The sequence below is a fragment of the Lepisosteus platostomus genome, chromosome 13 (genome assembly GCF_059453375.1).
Source record: "Lepisosteus platostomus isolate fLepPlt1 chromosome 13, fLepPlt1.hap1, whole genome shotgun sequence".
Taxonomy (NCBI): Eukaryota; Metazoa; Chordata; class Actinopteri; order Semionotiformes; family Lepisosteidae; genus Lepisosteus; species Lepisosteus platostomus.
The window spans coordinates 3,368,372-3,392,509 of NC_142623.1; the positions used below are offsets into that span (position 1 = coordinate 3,368,372).

General features: G+C 45.5%; 1 protein-coding gene across 4 annotated transcripts; it reads left to right on the forward strand.

Moving 5' to 3' along the window:
• The first annotated feature begins 290 nt into the window (after positions 1–290).
• Positions 291–23,776, forward strand: kpna6 (karyopherin alpha 6 (importin alpha 7)). 4 transcript variants are annotated; one of them, XM_088602593.1, is made up of 14 exons: positions 291–448; positions 8,981–9,114; positions 9,484–9,579; positions 9,786–9,885; positions 10,316–10,410; positions 10,874–11,005; positions 11,318–11,406; positions 11,636–11,735; positions 12,792–12,955; positions 14,152–14,230; positions 14,597–14,722; positions 14,970–15,097; positions 15,303–15,496; positions 16,125–23,776. In XM_088602593.1, exons 1-14 carry the CDS (start codon positions 445–447, stop codon positions 16,310–16,312), a joined length of 1,629 nt encoding a protein of 542 aa, XP_088458719.1. In that variant the 5' UTR covers positions 291–444; the 3' UTR covers positions 16,313–23,776. The 4 variants fall into 4 exon arrangements, with proteins under 4 accessions (XP_088458719.1, XP_088458720.1, XP_088458721.1 ...); XM_088602594.1 differs by having other exon boundaries at positions 15,318–15,496; XM_088602595.1 differs by lacking the exon at positions 291–448 and adding an exon at positions 648–895.
• The last annotated feature ends 362 nt before the right edge of the window (positions 23,777–24,138 follow it).

Sequence of the window (24,138 nt, forward strand, 5' to 3'; positions counted from 1 at the left end):
CACCTTTAAAGGCGCTATATAAAATAAAGTTTATTATTATTACTATTATTATTACTACTTGGGAGTTAAAATAAGGACTGACTCTCAGAGAGAGTTTTTTTCATCTCGTACGTGTGAGTAATTTGTATGGCATCATTTATTATCTAACTGCGAAGCTCTGAATGAATGCTTCAACTTGGATTGTCATCGGCATGCGTGCATCAGTCAGCAGAGCTGTTCAGGCGTAGTTCCTCGCCGAGCAATCGCCGGCTCTGAACCGCCCACCGCTTTCTAAAACGCGACGACGAGCCATTTGGCTGCTCCGGGCTTCCGTCGTCTTCCGACATATTGTCTGCGGACAGCAAATTCTGGAAGGGAGGGAGAGCGGGTGTGAGATTAAAATTAACAGAAATCGGGACAGAAGAGAGACACGGGGGGGCTGTCACCGGACGTATATCTGCCGCAATGGGTGAGTTGAAAACGTGTAGCTCCCCGCAGAGCAGGCGGAGAGAGGGCGTCGGTAGACGGGCCGATTTCCCCGGTCACAGTTTCTCTCAGCCGTGCGGGCTGGTGGCGGGGGGGAGATCACGCTTGTCAAACCCCGGCCCTGTCTCTGCTGGAAAACGGGGCAGGGGTGGGGTGGGACGCGCTGTGTCAGGGGCGTGGGATCCGTTTCGACTCAAGCGGCAGGTTTTGTCTGGGGACGGGTCCGTGGCGTGGCGCGGCGCGGCGCGGCTCGGCTCCCGGGTGTGGGCCGTGTGTGGACGGGCCTGAGCTCAGGAGAGGCCGTGCGGCTGTTTCCAAGGGAGGGGAGCGGAAAAAAAACACACCTTTTACAGCAGCCATAGGCGGAAAAATTGCAGAAACGCTCCCTAATATTACCCACTCTCACAGTGTCACTCCATCTGTCTGCATGGTACGTAACATAAATAATAATAAAAAAAACCCTACAAAACGTGATCTTGATTTGGATGTTTATAGCAGTGGCTCATTATGCACTGTCTTAGTACTAGACGTGTTGTGGCTTTTTAGTAATCCGATGATTTCCATTATCAGAAGTTTTTTCTTGTTTCTTTTTTGGCCTGTAGGATGTACAACACAGTATTTGTTTTTCTTCATATATCCTCTCCGTCGTATGAGAAACTGCGGGGAGGGGATCGAAAACGGCGTTTCAAGAATTACAATATTTCCACATACATGAAATTTGTGTGAACCGCTGGTGTGGCGGCTTCCGACATTTTAACTGGCAGGCCTACCGCCGTTTCTCTCTAGTTTGTCTTTTGAAACCTCTGTATTAAAGAAAGAGGGAATCATCTCCCGATTTGATTTAGATTTTTTTTTGCAGTATCGCTAAAGTAGAATGGAGTTTGATTTAAAGGATCTAATTGTGCCCGGTTTTTCAGATATAATTCAATTTGCCTTTGTCTGACTTAAACGGGTCGGTTTCTGTTCACACGTTTTTAGGTCTGTTTTGTTCATGCAGAATCTGATTCATATTTGCACAAGGCTCTTGAGTCAGGCAGTGACTCATGTGCTTAAGCTCTCTCGAGTATATTCTTCAGCCTAGCTGGGAAACGCTTCATTTCTGAAAGTCGGTGGCCCCCGATATTCATCGTGAACTGTTCCTCTGCGGCATCGTACTTGATAAACTGCATGTCAGAGTCGTAAGGGACCAGTAAATGCGGAGGTGTCCTGGGTTTGATCGTCTCTAAGCCAGGGGTTTCGATTCTGGCCCTGCAGAACCACAGACCCGTTAGTGTTTCTGCCACCTGAGCACTCAAGTAATCGCTCCTTTAATATAGCTAATGATAGGTCAAGTAAAACCTCTTTCTCTGGAGTTCCTCAAGATTTATGCGGCTGCCTTTTAACTATTAAGTTGTCAGTAAAATCTACAGCCTTTAATAATAATAATAATAGTCATTCCTTACAATTACATAGTGCCTTTCTAGACTCGCTGACTCAAAGTGCTTTACAGGTAATGGGGACTCCCCTCCACAACCACCAGTGTGCAGCACCACCTCTGAGTACCAGGATAAAAAAAACCTGCAGAGGTTCCAATCAGGCAACTTGTTGTCCAGTTAAGGATTCATAGGTCAGGGGCTCAGCTGCAGTGTGGATCTCTAGGACCAGGATGGGGCAGTCCAAAAAGGCCTTGGCACTTGCTGGACAGCTCTGACCCAGAGTGAATAGTCTGGGGCTGCTGAAGGTATCACAGTGTATCGGTCACAAGCATATATATGTGATGCATTGCTTTCTCAGCAGCTTAAATAAATGTAAATTAAGGGTCATACATTTTACAGCGCATAGAACATTTTGTATTTTTGATCACTTACACATGTATTGACTGAATTTAGGTCTTTTGTGTAAAAAATAATTACCTTCTTCTTGGTATGGCTTTTCAGACTTCCTTGGATTGTTCATTCCTGGCCGATTACAGTGGTTCTGATCTAGCATTGTGTGTTTAAAAAATGAACTGGACGTCTGTACGTTTGTCCTGAGGTTAGGAGAACACAGTGGGGTGTTGAATTGCGAAGTGCCAGAGGGAGATGCAGTTCCTGCTAGCGGTTTCGGAAGAGGTCGCAGTCACCCCTGAACCTTTTAGGAAGGGAATGGAGGTTCTCGGAGAGTTTGCTCGTTTGGAAGGAAGTTGTCCGGTTTGATCTCGTACCTGAGAAGGAAGCCCAGGCAGGTGCCGTCTGCGCTGGGATATCCGTGTGTGCAGTCTGGCCCTGCCTCCCAGCTCCCTGAGCGTGTCCCAGACCAGGAGCACAGCATCCATGGAAAAACAGACGGAGCTGCTAACTGCTCTGCTGCTGGTAACTCTGAAGCGATCGTTTTCAAGTGCTTCTATATCTTCGATACTTTTTGTGTCATGCAGCTCAGTTGCATAGTTTGAAGTGAGTCGACGTTTTGCTTTAGATCTCTTAGTTGCACCTTACATTTTATATATTTTATCTTAATCTGAGTTTGAGTTTTTCGGTCCCAAGCAGCTTGCAGAGAGTAGGTGTCTCCCTGTTCTTTTCAAGGCACTTTTCCACCGGAGCTGAAAACAGGTGCCTGGAACAAGCCCTGTTGTGGGAAAACAATACCCTGGCTTCTTTCACGAAACGGCCACATGAGCGAGATCCCTGGACCAGTTAGCTGCTAACTACCAATTGGCCTGCTGGACTGAATGGCCCCTTCTTGTCTGTAATCTTTCTTGTGTCATTCAGTCCTGTTGTGATGGAACAGCATCCCTTCTGCCAGCTCTCACACAGCTGCTCGATGAAGGCCTAAAGCTGCTTGGTCAGGAATATGGTCCTGTTAGCTTATAGTTATCGGTCTTCCATCCTGAATTTGCTTCTGTTCTTTCCTCTTTTAGCAGGGCTTTGTGTCTTAAACTTATAGAAGGAAATTGTGAGACGAATTGTTTCAGGGCTTTGAAGTGCAGCATGTTGAAGGCATCAAACCATTGCCTGCCTTGTCCAGTTTAGATTTTAGGAGCTTTTTCTCCCTGATGTGACCCTGCGGTTCAAAAATCAAAAGATGCTGCTGACATGCTCAGCAGTATCAGAAAGTCCTGGTTCTGGTTGACTCAGTCCCTGTGGGGATGACAAGTTGGTAGACTGCAGGAGGCAAAGTGCTCCAGGATATAAGGTAGATGGGTTTCCTGGGTCCAGCTTCATCTCTGCAACTGATTGACTCCGCTTTGACTCTGCATCAACCTGTAATGTAAACGTTATCTTGCTGTAAGTGATACTAATGGACTAGTTGCTGATGCACAGTTCACCAGTTCACCCCCAATTTTTCTCAAGCTGCTTTAGCATCTGCAGAATGACATTTTATGTCATGCACTAGCCCCATTTTAAATTGCTTTTCTAATTCATTCCTCTGCCTTTGTAAAACGAGTAGTTTTGACAGGTTTGTCTGTACATGGGACAACAAATGCAAATGAGGCAGTAGCTCCTAGCTTGGCCTTGTGCATTGCAGGGCCTGATGCAGGTGCTCATGCTGAAGGGTCACAGTTAAACTACAGGCATGGGAAATGCTTTAATGAGGTATAAGGCCCATCTAACTTGTTTGGTAGTTAGTAGCTCTATTAAAGAGCTAATAGTTGCCTCTTACTGTATCATAACAGCATGTCTGACAGTATCATAACAGCATGTCTGAGAGAACTGATTTCTTATGGCAGTGTTGTGTGTACAATAAGCTTGTACAACTACTAGCAAATTTGTGCGTTTTTGTTGGGTGGGTGTGAGTGATTTGTGAGAACATTTAAAACTGCGAACAGAAAGCACTCACTTTACGGCCTGTGTTGTGGGGGTCTGGAACCCTGGCTTCTCTCAACACATTTTCAGCAGATGTCTTCCACAGGGAGAACAAAGGATGTTTTAGGTCCAGCTTTTTAAAATCTGTGATCTTTCACTTTAAGGGGTGTCTGATGGCACTTCTGGGCAAAAGGCAGTAATTATTGCCGCAGAGAAATGGTGACAGAAACAGACCCGTTTCTTCCGCTTGGCTTCACCCGTGATTTGCTTGGCCGGCTGTGAATCTGAGGCAGAACTTGGTTTCTGCCAGAGCTTGTGCAGAACAAGTGTGTGTCTGCAGCACTGTTCACGTGCCCTGCTAGAGGACACCAGGTACTCGGTTTCTTCCTGCCAGATATGAAGCACTGTCCTGCAGGACCTGCTGCTGCTGCTCAGGCCCTCAGCAATTTCTGTGATGGGCAGGCGTGTTCTTGAAGAACCACAGCCCAGCCTGTTGGAAGTCACCTTTCAAGGATCAATTTAGTGAGCTGATTTGATCATTTAACTGACCAGAGCAGCTCGGATTCTGGGCAGGCTTTAGGACGTTCACATTTCCGTTCTTAAAGATCTCTGAATTTCTTTTCAGCCCATGCATGTCCTGTTTATAGTAAGTAAATAATAGGTTCCCCTGCAAGTTCAGAAATTGATGTTCTACAAGCACTGCGGCAGGACATTTCTTCTCAGTCAGATCGTGCACATTCTGGTGTATGTAAGGGAATGCGTTTTCTGAAAGAGATAGTCGTAGCCCGTATTTAACAACATGGCAGTGATCAGGAACAAGAGGAGGCCATTCAGCCCATGTAGCCGATTCTGGTTGTTTGCAATTAATAGATTTTTTTAGAATCTCATCCATATATTTCCTGAAAGAAGCCAGGGTATTGGCTTCTAGAACAGGCTGGGCAACTTGCTCCCTGCTCTCACAACTCTTGGTGTAAACAGTTTATTTCAAAAGAACTGTGGTACTTTACCCTGCAGGCTCTGCAGATTATCTTTAACTAATTATCTAATAAAGCATGCAGGGCCATGAGCTGGGAGTCCAAATTGAAAGCACTGTAAATAGATTAGCCTCTTTCTGCTGTGTGCCCCAAAAAAAGAGCGTTTGTCTTCCAGACGAGCAGCGTGTGGCTGCAGAAGCTAATTAATAATCGGTAACCACTGACTTGAATCGTGTGCAGAAATGAATCAATGGTAGAACCTCAGCAGAAAGAGCATTAAAATATTCTTTATGGTGCTGCTGCAGTTTAGGAGAGCTGAGACAGTGCATTTGAACCGAAAGGATTACTGGCCTTTTTGGAGACTCAGGCCTGAGCTGATCTGGCCGCACAGTTGGAGAGGCTGCAGACCTGCAGGAGTCACTGTTTTGGGTGGAATGAGGCCTGTGCCTGCTCATGCTCATCGTTCTCAGGTGGCACACTGGCACAGCCCTGGCCAGTCAGGCAGTGACATGAGCCAGGAGCGGGCTACAGAAGCGTTCGGGGCAAGAGGCTCGTTCGGTCTGCCCATCAGTACTGTTGTTTTTTCGCTTGAAGCAGGCGCAGGGCAGGCCGCAGGGACTCCTCTGCTTGACTGAGCCTCCGACAGTGTGCCTGCTGGGCTTCCTCCTCTTGTGGAGGAGCTGGCAGCTCCCATGCGGGAGCTTCAAGGGCTCCTGCATCTTCCCCTGGCAGAGCCGCTGAGGCTGAGCCAGGAGCACTCATCCAGAATAGTAAGGCTGACATGCCGAGCATTTCTCTCTTTTTTTTTTGCAAGGCCCATGTGACCAGAGAACTAAAACGGGATCGCTGAAGCTGGGTTAAACTCGACACAAGGAGGCATCCCTGGTTACCCAAGGCCAGAATAACGTGATAATTTCTAAAATTAGTGATATGCATGTAATATCTGTACCGAAGCCATAACGTTTTATTTTTGAAGCCTGCAGCTCTACCATCTGGAGTCTGGGATTATCAGATATCACAGGCTGTTCATGGTTTCGGGTCTCTTCAGCACTTGGGAGAGTTGATTGCATCACTAGAAGAAATCGGGGACTGCCTGAAATCCTAGGCTTAGGAATCGGTGCCCTCTGTTTTAGCTAATCCAGTACACTAATTTAAGCAAATCTAGCTGTTCAATATTCTGACGAGTATGCCACTTTTTTAACTAATTACAACAAATAAAGTGGTGAACAGCCTTGAGTTCAGACATGCTGTGCCACAGTATGCTCCAGCTGTGAAGTCAGTCCAAAGATTACTGATCAAGTAAGTCCTGTATCACAACAGTCTAATTCTGTTCCAGATTCTACATTTTTCCATTTCACACAACCCTAATCTCTACATTTTACCTCTTTTACAACTTTCTTTAAATGCACTGTCAAGCTTGTGGCATGAGAGAGTCTGATTTGAGTTGGTTTCAAAAAGGCAGAGTATTAAAAAGCTTCATTCTGAAGTAGTGGGTCTGTTGAGGTTTCAGAGGTGCTGGGAGTTAAGGTTCCTTGTTTTTACACTACAAGGGTACCACGTACCGTAGCTTAAGGTTTTGGTGGTACCTGTTTCTGTAAGTCTGTTTGACATCAGTGAAAGTTCTTGCTTGAGTCACGGTAACCTAGACACAAATTTGTAATCCTGTTGCAAAGTAACTATGCTACCTGGCCTCACTCTTCTGAGCAATCCTCGGATGATTCACGATTGGCTGGGCGTTTGCCTGCCCGCACTAAAGCTGAGGGTGGACGCCGAGAGTAAGGGCAGAGCAGTGGCTCTGTGGCTGGAAGGTTGCCGGTTCGAATCCCGCAGCCGGCAGAGGAATCCTACTCCGTTGGGCCCCTGAGCAAGGCCCTTCACCCCAACTGCTCCAGGGGCGCTGTACATCAGCTGACCCTGCGTTCTGACCCCCAGCTTCTCTCCCTGTCTGTGTGTCTCGTATGCGAAAATACGAATTCCTAATGCAAGAAATTGTATTGGGCTAATAAAATGAAGTTGTTGTTGTTGTTGTTGTTAAAAAATTGTGCTCGAAGAGTTGATTTCAAAGAGAGCCTGGCTTAGGCATTAAATGTTAACCTCATCAATCAAGCCCAGACATTCCCAGCTCTCGAACGCTAATAAAGTGATGTTATGAGTTATGCAACTCATCCCGTGTGATTATCTGTGAATAAAGCTATTTGTTCTCTTTGCCAAGTGACTGACTTGTGATTCAGCCCAGTGTGCTGTCTGTGGTCATTACAGCAGTCTTTAGGCTAACGTGCTGTGAAGTGGTCAGGATTTCACATTTGTTTTTCCACACTCCGAAGGACTGATTTTGCAGACGTTAGCTGTGCGCTTGATAAACAGCGTTTAGGCCTGTCACCTGTCACAACCGGAAACAGCATTCGGCTTTGCTTTCAAGCCCATTGTGAGTGCGTTTAAGATTGGTACAGTTTAACATTAGATATTTATTTCCTCAGGTGCAGACATTTCCCTTGTTTTTTTAACTTTCAGGTTTTATATGTTGCGGGATAATATAGAAATGGATTTGATGAAGAAAAAAGGCAAAAAACAGGAGTTTGCACCCCTGTGCATGTAGGGACATCCCTGACCTGGTAGATTCTGCACAGGGACCTACAGGCTGCTGTGTAGTATGGGGTTTAACATTGTGATCCGTCACAAATATGAGATGTAACAATTGTCAAGTAGGGAAAGGAAATCTCAGAAGTATCATCAATGACTGTTTATATTTTGGGCAGTTCAATTTTTTTGTTCAGTTTTTTTTTTTTGTCACGAGAACGGCCTTTATGGCTTTGGCCATGTCTGGGTTCTATTCTGGAAGCAATGGGCCACTTCCTCTTTCTGATAGGCAGCTACATTGGGCACAGCTTTTTGTAATCGGAAAGGACCGTGCAGAGAATAAACCGGCTCAGTTCTTGAGAAATACCCTCATATCCTCAGCTCACAGATGCATACTTCTTCTTTTGTGCGTGTCCTGAGTGTTTCCTAGAAAGATTGTCTAGAAGGGAACGCGGTGTTCCTGCTTTCTGTTGTTCTTAGTACACTGTCTGCTGTAGCTGATGTGCTCAGTGCTGAATATAGCACTCACACATCTCCCTTACTTACTTCACTGCAGATTAATATTACATTCCAGTTACTGACTCTGGCACTTCTGATGAATGCACATGCTGTTTTAACTTTGTGAACAGATAAAACAAAGGGCCTCGTTATTCATTTGAGGGGCTCTTCTTTTGGAAGTACAGGCCAGGCGAGCTATTGTGAATACAGCTTCCCCGCTGTGACTCGGCCTTGGCCGGGACTGCAGGCAGGCAGGCTCACACTTGCTGGAAACCGCAGCGGTTTCTTCTCCCGTCAGTCAGCTGCCCTGTTCTTCATGCGTCTGTCCTCAGTGTGCCTCCTCTTACTCTCCCCCTGGAATTCTTTGGTCAACCTAACCGAGACAGGAATTAGGGTGAATTGAAAGATAAACCTGTGGAACGTATCTGCGCCGTTCTGCCTTGGAAAGCAGGAAATACCACGTGAGGGATACGTCACGTTGGACAACAGGTGATTCCTGGGAAGGTGATCTGCATGGATGTGGTGAAAAAGTGTGGTGATGAAATAGCCGTGTTGATTTTTGGGTATCAGTAAGTGAAAAGATTCATGAAATTGCAGATTAGCAGCTGCAGAGCTGCTTTTGTTTCAATCCAATGTGCGAATCTATAAATACAGGGCGAGGGCTTCAGGTGTCTGAGCGTTTGTGTCCTTGTTGCCTTTTGACAGAAACCACAGCGAGTCCCGCGAAAGATAATTACAGAATGAACCGGTACAAGAACAAAGCACTGAACCTGGAGGAGATGCGCAGGAGGAGAGAGGAAGAGGGAATCCAGCTGAGAAAACAGAAACGAGAACAGCAGGTAGCCTTCCTTTGAATTCCAAGTTTCTTTCTTTTCTTTTACCACGTGTCAAAACAGGAGTTCAACACAAGGTCCGGCCTGACCTGGGGACTTGGCTGGGTAGGACTCTAAATTCACCTAGACTGTGTCTCCTGGCACAATCCGGGATGAGATCAGCGGTTTATCCAGATCCTGCAGGGCATGTTGGGTCTGATATTGGAATACTAGAAATTGGGATGGACAATTTTAATGTGAACGTGTGCATTAGCCCAGCTGTCTAAGAAAAGTAGCGCATTTGCTAATCCTTGGCATACTTTCATCACAAAATGTTGCATCACATTAATAGTGCGGATTATTTCATCTCAAGACTTTTTTTCCCACTTTCCTCAGCTCTTCAAGAGGAGAAACGTGGAGATGCTGAATGACGAGGCGGGAGTGTTCGACAGTCCTCTGATGGACTCCTTCGTCAGCTCCACCACACCTGGGGTGAGTGGCAGTGCCCGGCAGGCTTCACTTGGACCAGTGGTTCGGTTCTGGAGATTGTCCGGGTGAAGCAACTCTTTAACAGGATGTGGAAGAGGTTCAGAGGGAAGAGATGGCTTCTGTTCAGCTCCTCCTTCGCTGGCCAGTATGATGAACCTGTGTGTTGCATTCCCTAGTTGGGGGTGAACTTGTCCTCTGTGTGGTTTCAGGAGGGAGTCATCACAAGAGACATGGTGGAAATGCTCTTTTCAGAGGACCCTGAGCTCCAGCTCTCAACAACTCAGAAATTCAGAAAGCTGCTGTCGAAAGGTATCTTGTTCATACTACCGAAACCTGCGGTTCCCAGTCCTGGTCCTGGGAGCCCACAAACCTGTTGCTTCGTGTTGCATTAAATAATTTAGCTCTTCAGCCCTTCATAGACCTAAACCTAGTTTTACTTTAAACTCTGGGTTCAGTTTCTAAGCCTGTAGGAAGTACCTGTTTACTAAAGGGTTTCATAAGAAACTCAAGATCTGCATGCAACCTGCGATCAGAAACAAAATGCAAAGCTTCCTTGTTGTTTAGGTTAAGTGGTTGTTTAGCTAAAAAAACAGCTGTTGTGGGGGTCACCAGGGCTAGGCCTGGGAGCCCCATCTTCCTCTCACACAGCAGTGCCCTGCTCCGTGTCGAGCCATGTGAGGAGCCGGTGTGTTCCTGGGCTCTGCCCTTCATTCTTCCCACTTCTTGTGCCCTCTTACAGAACCCAACCCGCCAATCGATGAAGTTATCAACACACCGGGGGTTGTGGAGCGGTTTGTGGAGTTTCTGAAAAAAAGTGTCAACTGCACATTACAGGTGTGGGGCTGTCGTGTGATTTGGTGTCACTTGTGGTTTCCTTCAGGTTTGAGGACAGACAGTAAAAGGGCTGTTCTGGCCCCTGTGTCCACTTAGAGTACATCTGATTGTTCTCTAAAGTTCAGTTTTTGCACCTCTGTCATTGAATATAATGATCCTGGTTTCCCATTAAGAACAAGTCATAATTTTAGCGATTAAAATGGATTGATTAATTGTTAAATGATTCAGGAAAGTAAATTCATCATTAAAACAAATTGGTAGGTAGTGTTTGAACATGATCCTCCATTCCAGCAGGTAATATAGTTCACACCATATACATCATCCTCGTAATTCTTTCATAATTTAACTATTAGCTTTTCAGAACAAAATAAAAATCTACCGGACAGTGTGACTTTAACCTCAGACCCATGGGGGGAATACAACTTTTATCTAATATTTGACTTCGTAACTTCTCCACCCCCAGTTTGAAGCTGCCTGGGCTTTGACAAATATTGCGTCTGGAACCTCGCAGCAGACCAAGATCGTGATTGAGGCGGGGGCTGTGCCCATCTTCATTGAGCTGCTCAACTCGGACTTCGAGGACGTGCAGGAACAGGTGAACAGCCACCGCCGTACTGTACCGTGCTCTGGGGATCCGGGAGATCGAGTGATTTCAGTCGTTAAAACTCTTGCCTCTACATCTCAGAGGTGTCACACCTCTGGCTTCTGTAGCTGGTTTTGTTGTGAAGGGTTTAGGTACCGAGGGCACTGTGGAGGTGCTGGCTGCATTGGGCATCATCTTAGCAACAGCTGGTAATTCTTCAGCGTTGGCTGGCTGAAATAGCTGTAGCTGTGCTTTAGCCAATTGATTAGAAATTCAAAGTTATACTGAATTGAAAACTTAAGCGGAGTTTCCCTGCATCTTCAGGCCGTGTGGGCTCTAGGAAACATCGCAGGAGACAGCGCAGTGTGTAGAGACTACGTCCTGAGCTGCAACATCCTTCCACCACTATTAATGTAAGTACATGGGCCGTCGGGAAAGAAAAGTGCTTCGGTTTCTGCTGTGATTATATGCACTCAGGATATAAACCTACTTGAATGATTCAGCCTGGCAAGTAGCTATGTCGTATTTGTTGTGGTTTTGGAAACTACGGTCAAAATATGCTGCCTGCTTCTTCTGTACCTCTCAGTGAAATGAGGCGTGGTGGGTGAAGGTGTGTTTGACCCCTGGTTGTCCTTCTTTAAGGTTGCTGACCAAATCTACCCGGCTGACGATGACCAGGAACGCAGTCTGGGCCCTCTCTAACTTGTGCAGGGGGAAGAGCCCGCCCCCGGACTTTGAGAAGGTATGTTATCATGCTGTCACGCAACCCATTGGGGTTTTGTTCACGTGCTTTTCAGCGAACACACATGGGGAATCTTGTTCTTCCTCCTGTGTACCCTCTGCACTTGCAGCAGTTGTCAATTGGTTTAGCCAGACCACAGACTCACAGGCAGCCAGCATACCACAGGGCTTGCTCTTACACACCACACTTAGATCAGGTGGTGTTTGGATATGTCTTGGCCTCTGATGGAAAGGATGCATGTTATGTCCATCTTATTGCAGTAGTGCAGACTCGAACCCCTGCAGTCTTATAATGATCATCTTACCAGCTGAGTTTCTTGGAAAGCCCAGGGTGGGCTTTTATTGCTGTGCAATCCCTCCCCATTAGGGTCAGGCATGCGTACACTAGTGGTTTCCACAGTAACCAGCCGTGAACAGCAAGGCTTTAATTGGCTGCTATGTGAGACCACTGCAAGGCAGCTTGTCGGCACACTCTGTGCTCTGCTCTCCGGACCACTCCTCTGGATTGCAGAGTGCCTCAGTGAAAGGCGTACGCCTGGCCCAGAAATGCCTGTTGCACTAGTCCATATATCTGCTATAGACTAATGCAGTATATATATATATCAGTCACAGAGAATCAAAGAAAAGTAAAGCACATTTCTTTAGAAATGCAGCTGTAGTTAAAATTCTGAAACATTCTTGATCTTCTAAAAATAAATTGATTTTATCGACTTTTGGTTAATTTTACCATGATCATCCAAATCCACGTATAACAGAATCTTTATCTGCAAAAAGGTTTATTCTAGCTCCGTGTTGGTTATGAATTTGTGTTCTGAACTGCTCTGCTTTCGTTTCAGCATTTGATTCCCAGTTTGGTCACAGTGGACGTTGGGTTGGATAGAATAAAAAGCTTCTTGTTTTTTGGAACTGTGTATATGGGTGCATACTGTTTGGTTCGACCCTTAATCCCGCAAACCGCCCGCGGAAGATGAGCATAAGGCATGTCGCCTGTCGCGGCTTTTCAGCGGACTTGGTGGCGGTAGGAGGAGAAGGTTACGCCTTGACTGTTGTGTTCCAGGTGTCCCCCTGTCTGCCGGTCCTGTCCAGACTCCTGTTCAGCAGCGACCCGGATTTGCTCGCCGACGCGTGCTGGGCCTTGTCCTACCTCTCCGATGGGCCCAATGAGAAGATCCAGGCCGTGATTGACTCGGGGGTGTGCAGGAGACTGGTGGAGCTGTTGATGTAGGTGCTGCCCACCGTTGACGGGCTTCATTTCCTGCTGCTATGTATAGGCCATCGGAGGACACTGAAGGACACTGTAGACCGGGGCAGCAGTGTGGCACTGTGGGTGGGGTGCTGGGCTCGCACCTGGAAGGTAGTGGGTTCGAATTCCAGGCAAGACATTGCTGTTTGACACTGAACAAGATCCTTCACCTGAATTGTTCAAATTGTATCCCTTGGATAGGAGTGTTCGATAAGTTGGTAAGACCCTAGTGTCATGGCCTAAACTGAAGGAGGTGGGTGCCTGCTGGTTTTCAGTGTGGGGTTAGTCCCTTCCCTTTCTCTTTTCAGCGATGCTGAAATAGCAGGGTCCGTTTTAAAGCAGATCCTGAACGTTTTCTGTTGGGAAAACATTAAGCTTTGGGTCTCAGGAATTTAGAGTTGGACACAGCGTTTGAGTTTTTCAGCCCTCTTTATTGCAGCAGTGCTGCACGTTTAACTGAATCCACCTGCATCTCATTCTATATTCTCACTGAATGTCTGCATCCTCTTCCTGGAGCCCTTTCAGAAAGAGAAGACGATTTCTAACACGCAGTTGTACCTTTTTTTGACTCTATAAATTGCAGGTATTGTTTTTTTTTATCCACCCCATATGGATTCAGCTGTGGAATGTTTTGCGTGTCTCAGCTCCCAGTCGCCACACGCAGGGAGAACTGGGAAGTGTAATCCACCCCACCATCCTTGGAGCCATTCGGCACAGCTCTGTACAGGACGTTTTGCGCCGATTTGAAGGCACTTAATTACAAGTTTTGAAGGAATCAAAAGGCAGTTTGAATGTAAAATGCTGCAGCTGATAAACCACTTTGTGAGGTGTTTTTAGCGGAACAGAGGCCTGTTCCTCACAGAAGCAGGGGGTCGCTGTGTTGCCGGGAGCTGACTTACACCAAGCCCTGCCCCAGCATCGCTCAGCCAATGGTGCTCCGCAGCTTGAGGAATCCCACTCACAGTTGGCTGCGCGCATGACCAGGCTCGAACCCACGTGTCCTGTGTCATACAGCTCTATCTGCGTTTGAGTGTCTTTAGCGGCTGAGCCACTCGAGAGCTGGCAGAGTGAGCCTGTCCTGGATGGATCTTTGTATCTAGTAGACCTACGTACTGGCTGTGATGTTTGCTAAGCAAATCCTGAGTAATCTTCCCAAGCTCTCTTCTCTCCCAAGGCACACGGACTACAAAGTGGCTTCCCCGGCTCTGAGAGCTGTAGGGAATATTGTGACAGGAGACGACATCCAGACACAGGTAAGTCATTGTTCAGAATCCAGGCTCCCACACACTGCATTGAGCTGTGGCTTGTCTTTTTTTCCAATACACAGGGGAATATGGGGTAATTAAGCAATTTTACTTTTTCTTTGATGTCCAAGCTCTATAAGACAACACCGTTTGTTCTGTAGTTTGTTAAATCGGTGTTTGCAGACTACTTGTTCATGTGAGAGGTTATGTCCAGTTGAGGGCTGGATTCTTTTCTCTTTGATCCCATTTAAAAGTCATGGTATAAGAACAAGTCAGCTCGCACACTAGACTTAGAAGAGACGAGAGGGCAGGCAAGCTAATGGAAGAGAAGGTCTTGTTGATTCATGCGTATTGCTTGTGTGCTTTGTTGTGCAGGTGGTCTTGAACTGCTCAGCCCTGCCCTGTCTCTTGCACCTCTTGAGCAGCCCCAAGGAGTCCATCCGTAAAGAAGCCTGCTGGACCATCTCCAACATCACAGCAGGAAACAGAGCACAGATACAGGTAGCAGACAAGACTGTAACCAGCCTCTCTGATACAGATTGAAGGGCAATACAGGGCTGTCATTTACAATCCCCATCGTCATACTCTGTGCACAGACGTATTAAGTCTCGAGGCCCATTGTGGTGCACTACCTTGCTGTTTTGCTTCTGCATTTCATAAAGCGGACACCCTGAAGGAATCGAGTGTGGCTTGTGTTCAGAATGGCTATGCAGGCTAAGTGGGTTGCTTGTTTCTTTCTGAATCCCAGGCTGTCATAGATGCGAACATCTTTCCTGTGCTGATAGACATACTACAGAAAGCCGAGTTCCGCACGAGAAAAGAGGCTGCCTGGGCGATCACAAACGCCACATCAGGGGGAACACCGGAACAGATCAGGTGAGCTGCTGCAAAGCGAAACCAACACGCCCCTTAATTCCATCAACAACAGCATGACATCTGCTGTCTTTCTTAGGTCTCATACAGACTGAATTTCAAGGGACGTTACGTACAGTTTGAATTTCGTACATACAACAGATACTGGCTCTTTGCAGGGTGACCGATTTGGAACGAGCGCTTTTGCACAGCAGATCAGGTTGTACAGTGGCTGTCTCCGCAGGTACCTGGTGAATCTGGGCTGCATCAAGCCGCTCTGCGACCTGCTCACTGTCATGGACTCCAAGATCGTTCAGGTGGCCCTGAACGGGCTGGAGAACATCCTGCGGCTCGGCGAGCAGGAAGCCAAGCAGAACGGCACAGGCATCAACCCCTACTGCGGCCTGATCGAGGAGGCCTACGGTAATGACGATCCGCTGTTCCTCTTTCCTCTCCTCATGGAGTGGCATGTGTGACGGGACTGTTCTTTTCCTGGAACAGGCACAGATGTTGGCACTGACTCTGATGTTTATGGTGGCGGCCTGTTTGTAAATCTGCTTTTCTGTCCGTCGGTTTGTCTTTCTGCTTGTTGCCTGTATGTCTGCACACCTGCACACCCTCTTCAGCTTCTTATCAGCACTTGCTCTTTCGGGTTCTGACAGTTTTATGCATGCTGCTTCCTCTCTACTGGACCTGGTCTTGTGACCTCGACGTGTTGGAGAAACCTCTACGGGCCCTGTGCGAGAAATATGGGCTTTAGCATGCGTTGTTGCTTCCTCTCAAAAAAAAAAACTAACGCAGATGGTCTTACGCCAAAAAGTGGGGTATTTGTTCCTTTATTTACAAAGAAACAGTAAATTGGTGACTTGGCTGAAAAATTAAACGGTGCTGCACACCTCCTTCTGTTTATTTGTTGACAAGTGAGCAGTTCTGCAGACTTATCTAGTCAGGAGCAACCCTCGTGATGAACTAGATCTCCGATACTTGTGTGAAAGAATAATAAATTGCGGTGTTGGGCAGATCTGGAATTGGGACGTCTCTCTCCCCTCAGGGCTGGACAAGATCGAGTTCCTGCAGAGCCACGAGAACCAGGAGATCTACCAGAAGGCCTTCGACCTGATCGAGCACTACTTCGGCGTGGAGGAGGAGGACGCCAGCCTGGCCCCGCAGGTGGACGCGAGCCAGCAGCAGTACCTCTTCCCCCAGCAGGAGGCCCCGATGGAGGGCTTCCAGCTCTGACCGCCTGGCCGAGGGGGAGACACCAAACCGCGCGAAAAAACAAACAAACAAACAAACAAGACCACCGCCGCCGCAAAAGTCAAACTTCAATAATTCTCCAAAACACTACGCTGGGCAACCGGGCCTGTGAGGCGCCCGCACACTCCCCCTGCCAGACCCCTAGACCACCAGGGCCTCGGCCCGCGCACGCTGCTTGAGCCCGCTGCTTTCAGAGAGCCGAGGCACCGCGAGGAACCCCATCCTCCCCGGGCGGCCCCCACAGCGGCCCCGTTTCTTTCTCTTCAGTCGAGTCTCGTGAGAGAAGCTGGTCTCGCCACGTGCCGGTTCTCCACTGAGAGGGGGGGGGGGGTTCGGTTGCAAAGCTAATCCTGAGGGCCTCGGCGCTCCGTGATGGGGACAACGTCTGCTCTGAGGCTGGGGGAGGTTTGGCGTAGTTACTCTAAGCATTAAAACCAGGCAGTTTTTTCCAAGAGAGATGCTCTTTCCCCAGCCTGACAAGCGGGGGGTAATGGCAGACTAGACGTTGAGAGAAAATTGGTGTCTGTGGGTTGAGTACTTGTTACAATTTCTTTAAGCCACTTTAAGAAATGGCATCTTTTCAAAACATTTTTTTTTGGCAAATCCATGTTCAGCAGATGCAGTGAGCCCGGTTGCTAATACTCCAGGAGCCAGTATCCTACTTTCAGACCTTGTGCTTTCTGAAGTAGCTTAATACGTGTCCTAGATTTGGCACTGAATATCAATGGCAAATCATTTGCTCTTTTGCTACTGATTCTGAATGAAAAACAAACTTTTTTTTCCTTTTTTGGGGGGGAAATGGTGAAAGACTTGACTTGATTTGGTTTAATTTAACTTTTTTTTCTTGAAAGTGACGGTGTGAGGAAGGGTGTGGACAGCAGGTTTGTACTGGGGGGGGTGCAGGGTCTTGGCTACCCTGTGAAAGATTAGAAAGGAAAGCATCTATATATATAGGTTAACCGCTATCCAAAAGCTGGTAAAGTAGTGATAAAATGTACGTTGTGTGCCGTGTAATTATTAACAATAAATAAAATGCAAGAAAAAAGTTCCCGCCTGAGTTACCAGGTGCTGTGCAGGCTATAGCCACAGATTGTGTACATTTCTGAAACTGAGCTTATTTTTTATATATAAATATATATATTGTGAGAGTCAAAATTCGGCTTTCCGGTTTTCAAATTCGAGTAATGTAAATACGAGGCTGTGGTGCACAGGCCTGGCAGCGTCAGCTGGGTGACTTTGGGTTTTCGCATGGTGTTATAATATATAAGATGTTGTGTTACCTCCCTTGCCAAATTCTTGGTGTAGAGCACATGGAATCGTCAGCCACCTCGAAGAAAACTTTACAGAGCCAGCGTGTTGCATTTAGATATGAAATGTGTGTGTTTTTGACTTGGTGTTGTCTTAGCAGAAGAGCAGGAAAAAGCACTAGTGTTTAAGGGAATTGAAGAAATTAAATTTCATAGTTGGTGCACGTGCACTTTCGCCGTAGTTCCTCCTCTTGGCTCTCGGAAGTCCGCAGGGTTTTGTTTTCCGTTACGCTTGATACTGCTGCTCTGTTAGCTGGTACAATCGGCAGAATCGATATCAAGGAGCATGTGCAAGCTTTCACAGACTCTTGGGAACTGTAGTTCTTGTAATGAAGGAATCGGTAGAGTTTCTAGAAAGAAGCTGGAACTGCTTTGAAATTTAATATGCGTTTTTCTCAGCACACATTCTGCACTTTTCAAGGAATTTCTTGTGGTTGAAAAAAGTGGCTACTTGGGCACAAAAAAGAAAATCAATTTGAATGCACAGAGGTGTGGTGTCTGCTGTGTGGTCTTAAAGGACAACGCAGCTTTGTCTGGCAAAACAAGTAAACGCAGTGTTGACTCAAAATTGAATTAGACCGGCTTAGTTAATTTTGTAGGAAACTCCCAAATTTCGATAAGATACAGGTGTTTGAATGTTGAAGTAATTGCAATAGAAAGCACTAACTTCTCTCTCATGACTTTGTGTATAATCTTAATATGGCATAAAAAAGGTTAAGCTACAAGTGCACAAAGTTGTCCCAGTTTACCGCATGAACAATTAAAGATGTTTTTTATGATTGCAGCTGGTTATTCATTCTTATTACTGAATTCGTGTGAACTCATATTTGCAATCTGCTGATTTCTGATTAAAGTCCTGCTAAATTCAGTAATCCCCACTACCTGGGAAAATGTGCCCTGCTGCTGGATTCAGTTTTCCTTTTCCTGATGATCTTCAGAGTTAACGGAATAAGACTTTATCATCAATGTTGTTCTAAAATTATTGTAAGGCAACTTTTGTGATCTGTTCAGATCTTATTTGCATGTCCATTGGGAAGAGGAGCATAGTCAGTAGCTGTAAATTGAAGTTGTAAGAGAAACAACGTGCCTGCAAGTACTTGCAGAAGGTGGTTTAAAGGCATCAGATGAAAACGCACATCCAAGAAAAGCAGTGGAGAATTTCTCGGTTTTGACAGTGATGGTCTGAATTTGAAGAAAACAAGGCTCTTGCTGTAAATAATTCATGACTTACCATAGTTGTTGTTGTTGTTGTTTCCTCGTTCTGTTAATGAGCTGACTAAATCCAAGCTTTGGCAAGGGACAAGTTCTTAACATTTAAGACAAGTAAAAGCTGAACCGATGTAACACACAAGCACACACCACTGCACACATGCAGACACTTCACACACCTAGCCATTACTGCATCGTACTAGAAGAAAATAGCTTCCATAATGTAGACCCAAAGGAGCACGTTTCTGGGGCTCTTGAGTTTAGTGTTGCTCCTAGTTGATTAAGGTGAACGTGGTTTTATTAACTTTGGCAGATATGTTTTTTTTTTTAGCAGTTTGTCACTAAATGCACTAGGGCTCTCTTTCTGGCGGAGGGGAGTGGGAGGGAGCATCTGAAAAATTCACACCCCACGTCATATCTGGGGGTATTGGAGAATCTCTTCAGTCTGAGAAGAGAGGAGAGTTTAGGTGGAGAGAATCTTGATAAATGGAAAACAAATTTCAAAAGTGTGGTTTGTGCTTTTTTTTAAAAAAAAAATGAAAATGTAATTACCTCGAAAGATACTGTGACTCGTTTTTTTTTTTTCCAATTGCTGAGGGAGAACAGTTTCTGTCCTCCCCTGAGATTATGGAAGCGTTTTTCTCTACCTCTGCCGTGGATGGGGAGGCAGACCGCAGACGAGTGGTGTGGGTGTGACACTGTGACTGACTGGAGACGTGTGAGGGAGAGATTGTAGTGTCCGCGTTCGTTCACCGGAGCTGATGGCAGCTCCCTCCGGCGTCCGCTTCGTACACGAAAGGAGGTTACGCAATGAGCCGCGTTGCAGATGTCTCCTTTAGGCATGTGGCAGGCCTCAGCAGCGAGGTGCAGCCACTGAGTAGTGTTCGTGGTGGAGCGAGGCTGGTTATACACTCGGTTTTCCACTGGGTTCAACCTTGCAGCTCCCCAGGCCCGAGCAGCTCCCGAAGGGAATTTTTTTTTTAAAGCCTGCAGGAGTACAGAGAAGACATGTGATCTTGGTGGCTTGAACAACAGTTCAGGACGTTGTTAAATTCCTGAACGGGGCCCTGGGGGCTGCAGTTCTCTATCTTTTATTTTTCATACTGAGAAACCCTTCCAGAGGCGAGCATTTCAGATTTGCAAAATCTGCTCTTGTCTCAAACTGACACTTGTATCTTGTAATGCACTCCAGATTGGTTCAAATGCCCTTGTGTGCATTTTATCCTAAGTATTATAAATTCAGCATTTTCTTTTCTGGGTGGTTGGGCTTTGGGAAGAATACTAATAACGGGAGGTTTTGCTGTTTCATCCACACACTCGGCAGATTGTTGCCTTTGGATTAGTGAGTGTTACAGTGACGACTGCAAAACGCTCTTAAAGGTTGTTCCGGTCTAGTCCTTTGAGCAAGGCTTGAACAGAACCCAGAAGAGCATTTAAAGAACATCTGCTGGGCAATTGAGCTTGTTTTCCAAATGAGGGCTATAAAAGCAAAGTAGGTCAGTTTCACCTTCTTGCCACACCTGATGGTACACGGAGCGATGTATGTTCTTCTGTTGTTCCTCTGAGGCGGGGCTGCAATATTTAAGAATCAGCCAAATAATCTTCGGGTTTAAGAGGCGTTTTTCCCCTGGAGGTCCTTGTTGTGTCTCCGGGACCTCAGCCGAGCTCACGGAGAGACTTCCAGGTGATGGGAGGTGGAGATTGCCGAGGTTGAGATCATGCTTTTAGGCCTCCCCTTCTAGTGTCTTCCACACACGTCTTGAGATGCCATTTCTCACGTGAAGCTTGCCCTGAAGAGGTGGACATGGAGCTGAGCTATTCAAATTTAAGACAGCCCAGCTGACGGAGAGAGCACATGTCCCAAGCTGAGCTGAGTTCAGTTTTTTCTCTTGCTGGGCTGATTGACTAGTCCTCGGACTGGATTTGACAGGCCGGTTCATTGTTTTCCATGCATCTGCTCCTGGCCCTGTTTTCTGGCAGTTTCATTGGTGGCCAGCTCCAGGCTGGAGGATTCGTTTGCCTTGTTCTGAGTCAATGCCACTGAAGCAAACTGTCCCAGCCTGCTGTGTTCTAGGCAGAGGTCTGTTTCCACATTTGTGTACTAGAGAGGTCTGTGAGCTTTGCCATCTACCGTAAGCTCCCAAGTATCAGGATGTGCAGTTACTGAGAATTTGTTCCTTTCGAGTGTGAACACGCTTCAGAGATGTAGATACAGCAGTAGCATGTGTTCTCTGTTTGCAGCAGAAGGACTGACTTTTTCAGGGCTCGCTCTAAAGAATGGTTTTCTTCTTTGCAGGAAAAAGTACCACTATCGTATCTTTACTAGGCTTAATTTATGTTGGCTTTGTATTCCAAGCACAATTTAAAACATCTGAGGCAACTGAAAGTCAAAACTAAATTCTAAAAAAAGTCTAAAAAAGTGTAACACGCTTTTGTAAAAGGAATGGCCGATTTAGCTGACCATAAAAGACATTTCAGAGGATGCATGTCGTGTGTGTGCGCATATGTATATAAATTTGTGTGTGTGTTTATGAATGTATGTTATTTAAGGGTGTGATTTGTACCTATGCATATATTTGTGAGAGAGGTTCAGCTGCCTTTGCCTTCTGTGTGATGTTTGAATGATTATCCAGAGTGAATCATTCAATATTGCAAGACATTCTCATCCTTTCAGAAAGCTCCCACAGTGCGTTACAGCAGAGCTGGGCGTGCTTTCTGTGAGAATCTAGTTTCTCATTTGCTTTTCTGTCCTGCTGCTGTTCACAGATACAAGACACTTCTGCTGGTTTAGTAACTGCCCTCAAAGCTCAGATGTGTAGGCTGTTAACTATGCAAAAATGCAGCTGGGTTGCAGCCCTGTGATAATGTTCCCCATCTTCATGTTTTCCTTTTAATATCTATTAATATTCCAGTATTTTTTTTTATTGACAGTTTTTGTACATTTTAGTTCTACGTTGTCAATTGGCTATATTCCAAATTGTTTGAAAATGAGATGTTTTTATACATCTAGGTCTTGGATTTTTTTTTATAGGTGTTGGGTATTTTGGGGGGAAAAAAAAGTTCTACAAGAAAGTGCCATACACTGGCATGTAAAAATAATAACTAAGCAACAGGTGTGTTACTAATAAAAATGTCTAAATGAGAAGGAATGGAGAAAAACATCTCCTTTTGCTTTAGGGTGGAGCCCGAGAGCTTTTTACTGGATTGGCGAGCCAGAGTTTACTTGCACCTGTAGATGTAAATAACAGGAAACATATCCACAAGAAGAATGTGAGAATATTGTTTGGAACAAAAAAGAGTAATGCACTCCTCTATTCACTGAAGTGCCAATCTGACCAATAAAGTCCCTGAAGGTTTGTCTGAGTATCTTCTTGGTCTTTATGACTTCTTGTTTTGTACTTGAATGTGCACAATTGTTTGTGCAAACTTTGCTGCTTTATTTGCTTAACTGATGAAGTTACATTACCTGCTACATTTTTTTAAAAAAAGTGGTGTCCTTTACTGTTCTTGCACTAAATTCTTTATATTGGATCAGAATTATTTAATTGTCGGGTTGATCTGTTTTTCTAATTTATTGTGTAGTACTGTTTTCAGATCTGCTAGTGATGGAAGCCATGGTATCTGTATCCTGAGTTTTGGTCATTGTTTTTGTATGAACCTTACCTGCCGTGCTGAGGGTGCACCTCCCTGTTTTCATGGCAGCATGCTGCAGAAGTTAGCCACGGTTTTTGGGCAGCACCTGCTTGGCTCTTCCATGTCGAGCGATCGCAAGCTCTTCTGGTTTTTGTCTCAGTTCAGTGGTTGTGGTCACAGAATGGTCAGCACAAAGTATTTCTGGGCTTTCGAACCTCTGGTCAGTCATTAGACTTCCACAGTCTGTTCACCAGCTTTGCAGATTTTTTTTTTCCAGTCTTCTTTGAATGTTGGTGGTCAGTGGGGGTTACTGACATTAGTCAGCTGGGATTAGGATGGGATAAAATTGACTGGCGGAATTTCTGAATTTCTAGTTAAAAAAATCTCCTTACAGACCTCCCGAATCAAACTGTGAAAACATGAACCATGCAGATATAGCAATAGAAACCTCCCCCTATTTGTGCGGACAGAGGATAAATCCACCCTTCTTGTTTAAGTGGTTGGGAATATTCTACAAATCTGGTGGAATTTTAAGCACAGGTTTGTTTCTTACATATCAATCAAGAAACTTGGAAGAACAAATCCAGTTGCTAGTTGTAGCACTAACTTCATGTGTTGATAGTTGTATTCTCACACTGCAGAAGTGTTCGTTGTCTTCGGTCATGAATTCCACAAATCAGGATCAGCCAGTAGCTTAAAATAGCCACATCCATATACTGATCCTTCGAGTCTGTTTTAATTCCCTCCTTCCTGTCTTGCTTCCATTTCCGATACGTCTTGGTGTTATTATTTTACTGTTTCCTTTACAGAGCTTTTATGCAAGGTGTTTGTGCTGTTATGTTGCATATTTTAAACACTTATTGTATGTATTCCAATTCAGTTTACAGGGTAGTTATGCACGTTTCATATGTGCCACAGAGCAGAGTTTTATGGTTCAGGATGGATCACGTACTTGTAATGAGGTGGGGAGTGAGGACAGAATTGGAAAGGGCTGTAGAAAATGTTTCTGCAGATTTGATATATGCTATACTGGATAACCCTGAGATCCCTTTTTGGTCCTTTATTTTCTTTTTGTATTTGATTTTGGCTTGCTTGTGACTGACGCTTTGACACTGACTCTTCTTCAGCCGACCATGTGAATGAGTGTGAGGACAGATTCAGACGTGAACACGAACAGAACATGATACACATATACATGAACATGAAACAGAAATTAACAAAATAAATGAAAAAGGTTATGTAGGGTTACAAATACTGTAAGAGAATAAAAGTTCAATAAAAATGTCATTGAAATCTTGTTGCAATCTTTGTTTTGTGTTTTCTTTGTGTTGTGACCAGTTATAGGAACTTACAAAATCTACCAATTGTCTTTCATACCTTAGTATGCACCAGAATCAGGAGAGATGCATATATACCAGTGTGATTAAAATAAAATCTGCATTCTGATGTTTCATGTTGTGTTTCCTTGGTGAAACAGAAAACACTGCCCTGAAGAAGAAACTGACATAAATTCTGAACATATCCAGTTAATTGTGATTCACATGTTGCATGTACTGCAAACATCCTTTACATAAAAACTGGGACCAGGAAGTATTTACCCCTAACGGGCGGGGCGGTGGCTCTGTGGCTGGAAGGTAGCCAGTTCAAATCCCACGGCCG

Bases quoted from the DNA above. Each gene is read 5' to 3' on its own strand.
- kpna6 (XM_088602593.1), top strand. The intron at 14,231-14,596 runs GTAAGTCATTGT...TTTGTTGTGCAG, and splicing joins GAGACGACATCCAGACACAG to GTGGTCTTGAACTGCTCAGC. The intron at 15,098-15,302 runs GTGAGCTGCTGC...CAGGTTGTACAG, and splicing joins GGAACACCGGAACAGATCAG to TGGCTGTCTCCGCAGGTACC.